A 14,144-nucleotide genomic window follows, 5' to 3' on the forward strand; every position below is an offset into this window, starting at 1 on the left:
TCGTCCTTCTCTGCCACATTAATAAGAACTGAGTCTTTTTCATGCAAGAAGATACTTTAAGGAGGACTTGACCAGATGTTTTCTAAATTCCCTCCTAATCCTGAGATTATGTGATTTGAGGCTTCTGCAATTTTATTCTAAGTATACACATACTGAAGTTCTCCTCATTCCAATGCAGTAAGTCCATTAGAAAGTTTATTTAGGGGAAATCTCATTTGTAACTATAGTATATATTAGTATGTATACATTTACGTGTGTGTGTGTGTGTGTATGTGTAAATCCCATCTCCTGTTTTCATCTAAAGAATTGCTTCTTCGGAGGGTGATTAAATTGGTTTTAAAGTGGTTTATCTACTCCTGCTGCTGCTTCTCCCACTTGACATGTTAATCCCCTCTCTATCTTACCAGATAACCCTTTGCTTACTGTCATTAAGTATAAACAAATGTTTCCAGTGATGGAAATCTAGGGCAGCAACCTCTCATATTCCAGAAGATCGTTAAGAATTCTTGACATGACAGCGGTCCTTAAGAACCTTTCACACAAAATAAACAAAATGGCCCAGGTTGGCCTGTCAGATCCTTTGATGACATGGGCAGAGTCTGGGACACACAAGGAAACAAAGCTTTGTGTAAAGACCTGTGATCAAAACTGTTCATCTACACAAGGACCTCCCCCAGAGGTGTGACAATAGTAAAGTAGTGAGGTGTTTGCAAACAGAGTGGACAAAGCAGGACATGGGGGTCAAACATAGGCTGTCTTTTCATGGTCACAGACCCACTCAATATGCTAAATCTAACCATAGCTACCATATTTGTGTGTCTCCCCATTTTTATATGCCTTGGTCACTGGCTAGTCCCATTTTTATTGTAGGAAATGTTTCTTGGTAAAGAATATACGACGTTAGGGGAGAAATATAAGTAATTACAAGATATTAAACCCTTAGTAATTGAAGTTGAAGTTTACAAGGCCAGATCCTCAAATTTCATGTCAATCACACCACATATACCAGGATACACAAATAAATCAGATATACACAGATATCAGTGCAACCAACACTACGTTTGCCTCATTTTCTGTTTAATATTATTGAAGGCTCTATTTATTCCTTAAAAAATCACAAAACGTTCTTGAACATACAGCTATTGTCTGGTAGAATAAACATACTTCAGATGCTTATCATCAGAACTCTGGAAAAGGAGTAGAAATTCTCTCTTCAATATTTTAAAAATTGGTATCTAAATAATTTCATTTTGACCTAGGTTAGTAACCTAAGTTGTCTTCATTGAGCTTTTAAAATTGAAAACAATGTTAAGTTCCAAATACAATAAAGACTGAAGTAGACATTCAAACTTTATTTTCTGTTACACTTTTCTGACCAAAAGGGAGTTGAAGGATTTTTCCTTATCTTACTTTCTTATGACAATCGTCATCAGATTTTTTTTAAAAAGCAAAATACCACTACAGAATTGTAGTTGAGAAGACTAATTCTATATGAATGGTTTTAATCAGGGCTCTGTTAAAATAACATTTAATACAGAATCATTAGATGATGGTGACACCTGTTGAAAGTCAGTGTTTCTCATATCATTCCTGGATGGCTTTGATGCTTCTTACATCTTCCTCAACATGACTCCTTCACTTTTCTTCTCTAGAGTTTCCTTGACTTAAAATCATGAAATTTAGTGGCTCCATGTTATTTTTTAAATGCTGGGCAAAGTTGGCTGGTTGATAAAGTAACTCATTAAAATGAGCTGTGGTTTTAGTTCCCTGGGCTGGCCCATTAGTCTGACATGGCCGTGGTTCCTCTTGTAGCTAAAGATTAGAGTCTATTCTTCCACTAGTCCAATGCAGCGGCTGAACAAGCCCAGGAAATACATCACACTGCATTCCACTGTTTAGGAGACATCTGCATTTAATGGTATTGTTATAGGTAAAGAATTTCCTTGAGGAACAATCCCACTTACTCAGTGTTTACAGGAAATATTGAATTTTATAACCATAATTGCCTTTCTCTGTGGAAAAGGTTTTTTAATTTGCTATGATCATGTCCTCTCATTTCTTTTTCTTATAGTTATGCACGCTCTGTAATCTAAATTTCTTATGTTCATTTAAAATCAGAGAAAAAAAATCCAAGGGGATTAAAAACAAACATGAAGTAAACCAACACACAATTTTTGCCATTAGACTTTTTCCTGGATAACCCCGCGAATATTTCTTGTCATTTCCATTCTGTTTCAACACTGCAGAACAATACACTTGTAGCTCAATGGTGAAGCAACGTGCACAGGAGTGACAAAACATGGAAACCAGAAAAGGAATATAACAGTCAATCAAACTTTTAAAATCCTAGTAATACAACAGCTTCTTTCCTTATTTATTTTGTTAATGTTCATTCTACGTGAGTTCACATTTTGGTTCCAGGAGACCGTGTGCCATGGACCCTGATAACAAAGAACACTATTTGCAGAGGGTAAAATAGAGCCTGTTGCCAGTATCTACTCATGGCAAACTTGCAAAAGTCTTCTGGAAGACTAACAAAATTATGTTCTGATTATTTGTTTTCTGGATGCCAGGGACCATGGAAATAGAAAAGGATAGAAACAAGGCATGCTTTTTGAGGTTTCTTGGGCTGGGTAGTAGAAAAATAGGTGTTTTCCTTTGGGGCTTTTTGTAGCTGAGACTGGTGAGGCCCATACTTCTGCAAGTACTTTTTCATTTTCCTCAGTCTTTAAGGGAGTGGTAGGCTTTGGCAGTCCGGCTGTTGACAAAATCTGTCTTCTTAAACTGAGCCTTTGGAATAAGCAAACAGAAATGTGAAAGGTAATAAAATTGTCACACAAGAAAATGCAGTTCTGTCGTGATTTCTCACCAGGGTCAAGTCACATGGGCTATTATTATCGGGCTCCGTGAACTACAACACACTCCTTGTTTGTGTTCTTACCTTCTTGTAGGCGTTGTGGAGTTCTGTGTGCACCCACAGAGAATACAGGAGGACAGAAGCGGCTTTGCTTGCTTTGTTGGAGGTATAGCTGAAAAGAAAACGACATTCCGGGATCAGGGAGAACATGCGAGGCTTCTGGACGTCACCTTTCAGCATTCTGTAAATCTTCTTTAACTGCTGTTCCCCAGTAGCCCTCTCAGGCCACTCTCGATGACAAGACAATTACATGGTGAGCTTTGGAAGGCAGGGACCACATTTGCTTTTGTTTTAATCTTTTTAAGCCACGAACACAGTGCTAATAAATTGTTTATAGAGCAAATCCCGGATATTTATAAGGAATACATCCTTAGATATGCTACAAAGCTTCAAATTTATTTACAGAATACAATCTATATTTGTATATTTACGATGTATATTTAGAGACGACAAATGCAGGAAAGTATGACTGAAAAATATATATGACTTTGTGATTATGAATGCAGGAGTAAAGAAAATTTTAAAGTCAATAAAAGAAATTCTTGTGGCAGCCCCTGTTAAAACAGTTTCAAAATCACTTTATGTTTTAGTGTAGAGCAAATGGAAAACTTATTCCTGTTATAAATCCAACTTGCCACTGAATTTGACACTGTACTTAGTTTTTAGCAGTCTGTTTTTAAATTTGTCCTAAACTTCCCATCTCTAGCTCAAGATCAGTGCCTTCTTAATCTTTTTTTCTTCTGTCATCTGACTAGCACATGGCTGAATTGTTTTTTAAACAAAAAACAGAGAGTAGAATTTTTCCCCCCTCATATCACAGGCATTTGTAAACATGTAACCATGAACAAAGCGTGCAGAGCGGTATGAAGCGGAGCACGGTGGGTTCATTCACCAGCTGAAAGCCTTTCTCTCCCATACCAGCCTGGCAGGGAGGGGAAGGCAAATTAGCACCTCACAGATATTTGAGCACCTCAGGGACTTTTCAGAGTCACCTGGTAATCACCAAAGTAAAATAAATCCACGAAAGCTACGGGTCTCTACTAGTCAAGATTGTAAAAAGTTCTTAAATTGCTGTAAACGATCATTAGTTCCCAGGCTAGCCCATAAATTATAGGTCAGATATACAACACTCTAGTAAGGAAAGAGCAGCAGGCACAACTGGTAGAAGCTTCTTGTTGATTTCTATTTTTTTTTTTTTAAACAGGGCATGTAAGGACGAACTCACAAATAGACACTTGGGACAACAAGCAAGTAACAGAGTAATGGCACATCTCTCTATCTTGCTAAGCTACAAGAAATTTCCAAACATGATGGCATAGTCTTCTGTGAGACAATTGTTATGTCCAAATACTCGAATAATTACAATCATACTGTCTTATAGTGATTTGCTTAGAAGTTTGGATGACGACTTTGGAGAGTCATTTCAGTTTTGCAGCAATAATTCATTCTTTCCATGGAGAATGAGAAACTGCTCTGCTATCTGCCAGGCTCTGGGAAACAGGTGAATATTTTTGGGAAACTGACATTTTAGCCAGTGCTTTCAGCTCTTTTTAATCACCTGACTCTGAGTGTAGTTTTTCTTCCTTGTGTGCTTTGCAGAGGGGGGCTGCAGGCACGAGGGGCCATGATGGAGGTGATGTGCGCTTATTCCGGGACACCACGGGCCCCCGCCCACCCCTGTACAGCCAGGTGCACCTTTCTCTGCTAGAGGTGAGGTCTGTCTGCTTTGCAACTCATCACAACTAGGCTATAATAGCATTTCTTTTCCGGCTATCTACAAAAGTAACTTGTATTTGTAACATATCAAGGAATTCAGAGTTGTATAAAGAGGAAAAAAAATAATCTTCAAGCCCCCTTCTAATCCATCACTCTAAATTAACTAAAGGCAATACTTAGGTTACACAAGGGTTTTCATTCTCTTCCCCACTTTTTCTTTTAAATGGGGAAAAGTTAAAAACACAAGAACAGGGAAGTGGGATGACTTACGTTCATTAGAACTTCTGTTCTCAAAAGGGAATGAGAGGTGGAAGAGACGAGACAGAAAAACTGAGAGAGCAAGACGTTCTCGTCAGGCCACATCCCCCTGTTCCTGCTGTGCTATCACTGCGTCCTCTGAGCCGCCTGGCTGCCATCTGTTCCCCAGATGTAAGCGAGGACCTTCCCTGGCCAGAGGACTCCCAGTTTGCCTGTATTCTGCGGTTCTTCAATCACAGTGGTGGCACTGGGAAACTAATTTACTAGGTCAATAAAATGCTGGGATGCAGTACCTCGAGAAGCTATGGAGTTTGACTCTCTTGATATTTCATAAGAGAAGGGACAGCTATGGCTTGGCCGATTCAGTTCCTGCCTTGATCAGCAAGGACCGACTAGATGATCTGGCTCGGCTTTATGGCTTGTTCGTGGCCGTGTTGCCCATGGTGCTCATGACTGCATATTCATAACTAGATTATTACACACAGGGGTGGTGGTGGGGAAAGGGACACAGCTGATGGGCAGATGCTAAAGGACTTACGCGTCGCCGGCGCTGATGGCCATGATTTTCTGCAGGCCACCAGTGTGTAGAAGGTCCCGTGCATTCTGGTAACTATTTTGCACTATGTTGTTCAACGTGTAACAGGCAGAGGCTGTAGTTTCAATGAGAAGGTCACTACTTGGGACTGTGTCAGGAATTATGGAAACCAAATCAGGCAGAGTTTCTTTGGCTACAAGATAAAAGAAAAAGAACACTTGATTAAATTGATTGTTTCTTAATCCCAAGGTCCCAATACATTTTTGGTAAAAACACATTTTTGAAAAGAAACACAGTTGGTTAACAAATATATGGGAAGATATAACCTCTGTAATAATCAAATTAAAAATAAGATTTTTTACAAAGAGGTTACTCAGGCCGGGTGTGGTGGCTCACATCTGTAATCCTAGCACTTTGGGAGGCCAGGGTGGGAGACTCATGTGAGCTCAGGAGTTCGAGCTCTACAAAAAATAGAAAAATCAGCCGGGCCTGGTGGCACATGCCTGTAGTCCCAGCTACTCAGGAGGCTGAGGCAGGAGGATCGCTTCAGTCCAGGAGTTTGAGGTTGCTGTGAGCTGTGATGATGCCACTGTGCTTTACCAGGGGTGACAGAGCAAGACCCTGTCTCAAAAAAAAAAAAAAAAAAAAAAAAAAAGGATACTCTGTGCTCAGTACGTTGAAAATCTTTTCAAAATACAATTTGACAGAAATATCAAGAATTTAAAACATTTTCATATTCTTCAATTCAGTAATTCCACTTCTGGGAATACACCTTAAAGACATCACTTTAAAAATGGAAAAGCTTTTTGCAGAGATCTTTATGATAATGTGATATATAAGTGAAAAGCCTAAATATACCAATAAGAATATGATTAACTACAAGACACCTGTAAAGATTATTGTGCATCTGAACACATATCTATGAAGCATGTATAATAAAAAATATTTTTAATATCCTATGTGAAAAATGAGTATACTTATTTATATAAAGAACATAATATTGTAATATTATAAAAGAAAATACACATAAGAAACACAAGGAGAAATAAACTAAAATGTTAATAGGAGCGATTTTTCTACAATAGCATTAATGATAAACTAAAAACATTTAAAAAATTATCTGTACTTCCCAAATTTTTTTCAATACATTAATACTACTACTATTGGAAAAAGAAATAAACTATATTAAATGTATTTTTCCACTACATATGTAACTACTTGGTTATAGGTTTGAATTTGGCTTTTCTTTGTATCAATAAGAAAATATTTGATAGTTCCACTTTAACTTGTCCTATGGTATATTCACTTGATTTGTTGTAATAATTATTTTCACATATGTTTTATTTTTCTTTGCTTTAACTACTTTGGACTCTTCTTAAAAGATAGAAAGTATGCTTCTGTTGCTCCCCACAGCTCCTTAATACGTGTTGTGTTCATAATGGATGTGTAACAAATACTGATTAATTTTATTGTTCCTTCATCTGGATTCAGGTGGCACCTTGAACCACACTTATCTCTAACACTGGATTGCAATTAGTTACATGCTGGTCTGAATTTCATATGGGGTGATGGGCTCCCCGAAGCCAATGATCTTACTTATTTCTGTGTTTCTAACATTGATCATTATTCCTGAAACAGAGAGGTACTCAATAAAAGGCACTGAATGATATATCATCCTTTGATAATACCTGGACCTGAGTCACAGGTTGGACATACCTTCTGCTCACAGGCCTGAACACGCTCTCTTTTTACCGTTGTTCAAACACCACAGCATAGTGTTACGAGCTCAGGGCTCAGCCTCTGAAGATCCTTTAGTTTCTTAACGGCCTGGATGAGCGATTTAATCTCTCTATGCTGCAGTTCCCTAATTTGCAACATGTGGTAATAATAGCACCCACTTCACAGGGTTGTTTTGAGGGAATAAAGGAGTCAATGCATGTTAATTGCATCATAGCATCTTGCATGTAGAACCTCTCAGTAGATGCTTGTTATTATCAGAAGGCTTCCTCTTTTATAGGCTAAACCATAGGAAGAAAGGCCTTGAGAACACGGTAACATGCATTGGCAAAGTAGCATTACGGGATGCAGACCCATATCTTCTGTGTGAGATCGGTTATTTTGTCACCATGCCAGACTGCCTATCTTCAAGTTTTTGAGAAAATTTAAGTTTCAAGTTTATTTCTGTAAATGTAGGTAAAATGTGGTGACTTTATTTCAGGTGAGCACATGGAAAGTTACTTGGCCTAGAAATCACTCACAAAGCATGTATTCAAACTGATTCTCATTTATTCTTGGCTGTTAAAATTCTGAATCAAGATGGGTCCTTTTATTTAAATTATGTATTTGACATGAAGCTAATTTGGAATTGTAAAATTGCACTTGCCTTGCTGATGCCTCTTCTCTCTGTTGTCCTTAAACCTCAGCAGAATAATCTGATACAAACCATGGGGCCACAGCTATACCTTCCCAATATTTAGGGGGCCACAAAACCGGACACCGGCAGTATTTCTGTCCTGAAGGTGTGTGCATGATGTGTGCAGTGCAGATATTTACCTTGGCAATGTTTTAAAGATGGAGTCAATGTTTTATTTGGGTGAAGAAAAAAAAAGTTAAAGGATAATATGCCTCTATTGAAGTTCAGCACAAAAGAATATGAGGAGAACATTTTAATAATTTTGAAAGTGCCTATGGCAAAGTTTCTTTTAGATTTCACTAAACGTTTTCCAGGCTCTAAATTTATAATAGGCATGAAAGCATTGTCTGAAACCTCCTGTCAAATACGCCGCTGGCTATGTTTGAAAATGACATTTCTAAAATGTAAATGCAGACTTCAATATTCCTCATGCTGTGTGTATGCAGACCCCAAAATCTAATCCACTAAAAACAATAATTTGTTTATAACTTTAGTGGGATTTTGTGAAAAACCGAATTTAGGTTGTTAGAAATGACCGATTTATGGAACATTAGAAAACTTGCCCAATTTTAGCATTCTCTTCCTTTTATCTCATTTTATAGTTTTTTACTTGATTCAATAAACATTTATCAGGCACTTCTTGGTATAATCAAATAAATGAAAAATTATGTTATCTGATCATGTAACACAGCTATCTTCTCTGTCAATAATATGGGGCCCCCCCAAAAGGCACATGTGTTTCATCATATTTACTCTAAAAACCCTCTATGCCAAATCTATATTTAGTGACTCCTTTTCGTCTTTTTCTTGTGATTATGTGTTTACCCATCTTTTTTCTAGTTCAACACACTGCCAAGCTTCTAAGGCAAACAACTGCTGCACGTGTATTTCCGACATCCTAGAGAGTGGGGCTGGCGCAGGCCCCAGAGAAAGCATTCTGCAGGACGGCTATACGGATCAGAAAGGCTTCGCTGGCTGGCGTGGCTGAGGGATGAAACATGCCAAACACATTGCTTACCTTGTTAATTCAGTATGGTCTGAAATTTGTCTTCTGTAGACATTTTTTAAATGCTAGATATTAAAAACGTCCTATTTGAGATGCAGTTGCAAAGCCTGCACTTTACATCCGGCTGCACAGAGGCTAGGCCTGTGTCTGTCACCTTCTGTTCTCTGTTCACATTTCCAGTTTATTGTTGTGAAAAGAATATGATACGGACAACGTTTTATTGCATTTGTATTTTCAACAGGTACATATCACATGGAGCTACTTTGACTGACTCACCAATTTCATTCTGCAGAGAAAGATTCCGAGACAAATTCCTCAGCAGGGAGACTGCAGTCTTTCTCACGCTTGGATCACCGACATGCAGCATCTTTCGGGTGTGCTGAAGGCCGTTTTCCTTCTGAACAACCGTCTGAGCTACTGACGTCGGCATCTGTTTTGTGAGACAATGTCCTATAAGTGCTAATGCATTTGGTTTCACGGTAATATTGAGTTTTCTGCAGATTACTAGAGGTTAAGGAAGATGTTTTAAAAACTAGAACTGTGATGAAACCAGTCTAAAGATATTTTTTTTTAAGTTTCTTACTAGGTTTTCAATTTGATTACTAGATAAAAACAGTTTATTCAGTATTTTTAAATGCAATGTTGGATTTGGTGAGCTACTGTATTTTTTGGATCTATGTTTGTAAGTAAAATAGGTCTGTCTTTTCCTGTTAGAATCAAGGTTACATGAATACCATAAAATTAGTTGGGTAGTGTTTTCTCTTTTTCCATCTCCTTGAACTATTTGTGTAATATATTTAATAAGAATAATCTCATCTTTGTGGGATGGGTAGAATTTAGCCATACAGATCGAATAACCCTTATTCTGAAATGGTTGGGACCAGAAATGTTTTGGATTTTGGATTTTTTCAGATTTTGGAATATTTGCTTATGCATAATAAAATGTCTAGGGATGGGACCCAAGTCTAAAAATGAAATTCATGTATGCTTCATATATACCTTATACACATAGACTGAGGGTAATTTTATACAATATTTGTAATAATTTTGCGCATGGAACAAAGTTTGTGTACATTGAACTGTCACAGAAAGCAAAGGTGTCACTACCTCACTACCCACGTGGACCATCTGTGCTGTTTAGCGTCACCATTATCCGTGACTCTGAATTCATATGCTACCAATAAGCAATCATTTTCTTACACTTATTCACACATAAGTACTTATCAGTAAAAAAGAAAAAAATGACATACCATTAATACAGTAAAAATTGTGCTCAGGATAACTAAGCATAGTAGCATCACCAGATACCTGTGTCAGCTATTAAACAACAGTAACCACAAGCAACAGTGGGCTTTTAGTCTCTATGATGCTGTGTTGTGATTAAAAGGTTGCTGCACACTGCTTTTTATTTTATTTTTTGGTGACAAGAAACATGAGAAGCAGTTGAGGGACCAGGAAGTGTGTCCTCTAGGGATGAGGAGGCATGCTGCTGGATGGCTAAACTGTTTCCTCCAGAGTCATCTGCCACATTAACAGTGGTTTTGTCTTAGAAGTCTCTCTTTGATTTTATAAACTGACATGATTTCTTGTTCTGTTCTTGATGTACAACTGCTCTAGTCTTTCACTAAGCCCATCACACGTTTTCACCATGTCACCTAGAGGCACTTTGTCTGCAGGGTTACTAACATCATCTTCATCATCACTATTATCACCAACACCTTGATCTAGAATCATTTCAGCTACTTCACTTATTTGTCAGTGAATGAACAACTGGAGTCTCATTATCGATGTTTAAAACTTCAACATCTACTCCTTCCTGCTTACTGATGGACTCTGAAGGTATATCTTTTGTACATGTAAGGAGGTCAGACATCATTTTTTTTCTCACGTGACATACAGAGTCCTTCAAAGTCACCACCTTGTTCATCATTATCACTGAACAGAGCCACAAGGCCAGAAGTTGTGCCAGGCATGCAAACTGTGTCTTTCGTCACTCTGTTCCAAGCACTGCCAACAGCATGTATGGCATCCTTCATGCTAAACTTTTGTGAGCCTTCCAGACATAGTTCTCTTTCACTGTTCACTGCTGCTAGCATGCTATTCAATAAGGAGTCTTTAAAATTTATGATACCTTGGTCATATGGCTGAATGAAGTTACATTTTGGGGGGAAGTACATGGCATGCACATTATTTTGATCAGAATTTCAGCTGGAAGATGAGCAGGACAGTTGTCAAGGAATAACAAAGTCTTTTTTTTTTTTTCCTTTTTACTTTTTATTTGATAATAACTTCAGATTTATAAAAAGTTGCCCCCCAAAAGTACAAAGAACAGCATATATTTGACTCAGATTTACCTGTTAACATTTACCCGTTTTAGAGCCCACACCCTCTTCTTATGCTGTCTTCTCACAAAGAGTCCATCATTTATTTTTAGAGTCCTGGATTTTTGATCTCACAGTCAGCCCAGTGTGACTCACCTTGTTCAATGCCCTAGTGAAATTCTGAAGTTTAAATATCTTTGAAATATTAATAGATGAATCTGTGTCACATTGTAGTTACATAAAGACTATGCATGAGACTAATGCATAAGTCTAGCCGGGGTGGGGAAATGACCACATTTTGCAAACTGCTCACCGAAGGAGGTTTGGGTTCTGCTGATTATTTTCCAAATGATATATTTTTTTCCTTTTTTCTTTTATATTTTTAATTATAATGGGCACATAATAGTTGTATATCTTTATGGGGTACATGTAATGTTCTGATACAGGCATACAATGTAAATTAGTCAAATTAGGGTAACTGGGGTATCCATCACCTCAGGCATTTTACATTTCTTTGTGTTAGGAACATTCCAATTCCACTCTTTTAGTTAAAGTATACCCTAAGTTATTGTTGATTTTAGTCACTTTGTTGTGCTATCAAATATTGTTCATTCTATCTAACTAACTATGTTTTTGTACCCATTTACATCCCCAATATTCCCCCATGCCCCCACCTTGCTACCCTTCCCAGACTCTGGTAACTGTCATTCTACTCTGTCTCCATGACAGCAATTGTTTTTAACATTCAGCTCCCACATAAGAATGTCAACATGTGAGACTTGTCTTTCTGTGCTTGGCTTATTTCACTTACCATAATGTTCTCCAGTTCCCTCCATGTTGTTGCGAATGGTAGGATTTCATTCTTTTTTTGTGGCTACATAGTATTCCATTGTGTGTATGTACCAGAATCTCTTTATCCATTCATCTGTTGATGTATACCTAGGCTGATTCCAAATCTTGGCTATTGTGGATAGTGCTACAATAAACATGGGAGTGCAGATATCTTTTCCATATACTGATTTCCTATCCTTTGGATATATAACCAGCAGTGGGATTGCTGGGTCATATGGTAGTTCTATTTTAAGTTCTTTGAGAAATCTCCACACTGTTTTCCATCATGGTTGCACTAATTTACATTTGTACCACCAGTATACGAGGGTTCCCCTTTCTCCATATCCTTGCCAGCATTTGTGATGGCCTTTTTGAAAAAAGCCATTTTAACTGGGGTGAAACGCTATCTCACTGTGGTTTTGATTTGCATTTTTCTGATGGCTAATAATGTTGAGCATTTTTTCATAGACCTGTTGGCTGTTCCTGTCTTCTTTTGAGAAATGTCTGTTTAGGTCCTTTGCCCATTTTTAATTGGATTATTTGCATTTTTTCCTATTGAGTTGTTGGAGGTCCTTATACATTCTAGTTATTAATCCCTTGTCAGACAGGTAGTTTACAAATATTTTCTCCCATTGTGTGGGCTGTCTCTTCACTTTGTTGATAGCTTCCTTTGCTGTGCAGAAGTGTTTTAGCTTGATGTGATCCTGTTTGTCCAATTTTGCTTTGGTTGCCTGTGCTTTGGGGGTATTACTCAAGAAGTCCTTGCCCAGACCAATGTCCTGAAGTATTTCCCCAATGTTTTCTTTTAGTAGTTTCATAGTTTCAGGTCTTAGATTTAAGTCTTTAGATTTGATTTTTGTATACGGCAAGAGATAAGGGTCTAGTTTCATTCTTCTGCATGTGGATATCCAGTTTTCCCAACATCATTTATTGAAGGGACTGTCCTTTCCCCACTGTATGTTCTTGGCACCTTTGTCAAAGGTAAATTCAATACAGATATGTGAATTTATTTCTGGGTTCTCTATTTTGTTCTGTTGGTCTATATGTCTGTATTTATGCTAGTACCATGCTGTTTTGGTTACTACAACTCTCTAGTATAATTTAAAGTCAGGTAATGTGATTCCTCCAGTTTTGTTCTTTTTGCTTAGGATGGCTTTGCCTATTCAGAGTCTTTTGTGGTTCCATATAAATTTTAGGATTATTTTTCCTATTACTGCGAAGAATGTCATTGGTATTTTGATGAGGATTGCATTGAAGCTTTAGAATTGCTTTAGGTAGTATGAACATTTTAACAATATTGATTCTTCCAATCCATGAGCATGGAATATCTTTCCATTTTTAGTGTCCTTTTTAATTTCTTTCATCAATGTCTTATAGTTTTCATTATAGAGATCCTTCACTTCTTTGGTTCAGTTTTTTCCTAGGCATTTTATTTTATTTGTAGCTATTGTAACTGGGATTATTTTTCAGATTGTTTACTGTTGGCATATAAAAATGCTACTGATTTTTGTATATTGATTTTGTATCCTACAACCCTACTGAATTTGTTTATTGTCCTAATAGTTTTATTGCGGAGTCTTTAGGTTTCTCCAGATGTAAGATTATATCATCTGCAAACAAGGATGTGACTTCTTCCTATTTGGATGCCTTTTATTTCTTTCTCTTACCTGATTGCTCTAGATAGAACTTCCAGTACTGTGTTGAATAACAGTGGTGAACGTGGGCATCTTTGTCTTGTTCCAGATCTTAGTGGAAAGGCTTTCAGTTTTTCCCCATTCAGCATGATACTCACCATGGGTCTGTCATATATGGCTTTTATCATCTTGAGGTAAGTACCTTCTATACCATTTTTTGAGAGTTTTTATCATGAAGGGATGTTAAATTTTATTGAATGCTTTTTCAGCATCAATTGAAATGATCAAATGGTTTCTGTCCTTCATTCTGTTGATAGGATATATCACATTGATTGATTTCTGTATGTTGAACCATCCTTGCATCCCTAGGACTACAGGCGTGTGCCACCGTGCCCGGCTAATTTTTTATATATATTTCAAGTTGTCCAGCTAATTTCTTTCTATTTTTTTAGTAGAGATGAAGTCTTGTTCTTGCTCAGGCTGGTCTCGAACTTCTCAGCTCAAACAATCCAC

General features: G+C 37.5%; 1 protein-coding gene across 2 annotated transcripts in view; it reads right to left on the bottom strand.

Moving 5' to 3' along the window:
* Nucleotides 1–2,554: 2,554 nt before the first annotated feature.
* The window catches only part of PKP2 (plakophilin 2), an 82,533-nt gene continuing 70,943 nt past the window's right edge, over nt 2,555–14,144 (bottom strand). For both annotated transcript variants that reach the window (XM_069491651.1, XM_069491650.1), the window contains 4 exons: nt 9,122–9,275; nt 5,430–5,619; nt 2,942–3,029; nt 2,555–2,790 (listed from right to left, as the gene is read on the bottom strand). In XM_069491651.1, coding sequence (XP_069347752.1) covers nt 2,722–2,790; nt 2,942–3,029; nt 5,430–5,619; nt 9,122–9,275 — 501 coding nt within the window. In that variant the 3' untranslated portion in view covers nt 2,555–2,721. The remainder of the gene's footprint in view (nt 2,791–2,941; nt 3,030–5,429; nt 5,620–9,121; nt 9,276–14,144) is intronic.

This window comes from Eulemur rufifrons, chromosome 16, assembly GCF_041146395.1.
Source record: "Eulemur rufifrons isolate Redbay chromosome 16, OSU_ERuf_1, whole genome shotgun sequence".
NCBI classification, from domain to species: domain Eukaryota; kingdom Metazoa; phylum Chordata; class Mammalia; order Primates; family Lemuridae; genus Eulemur; species Eulemur rufifrons.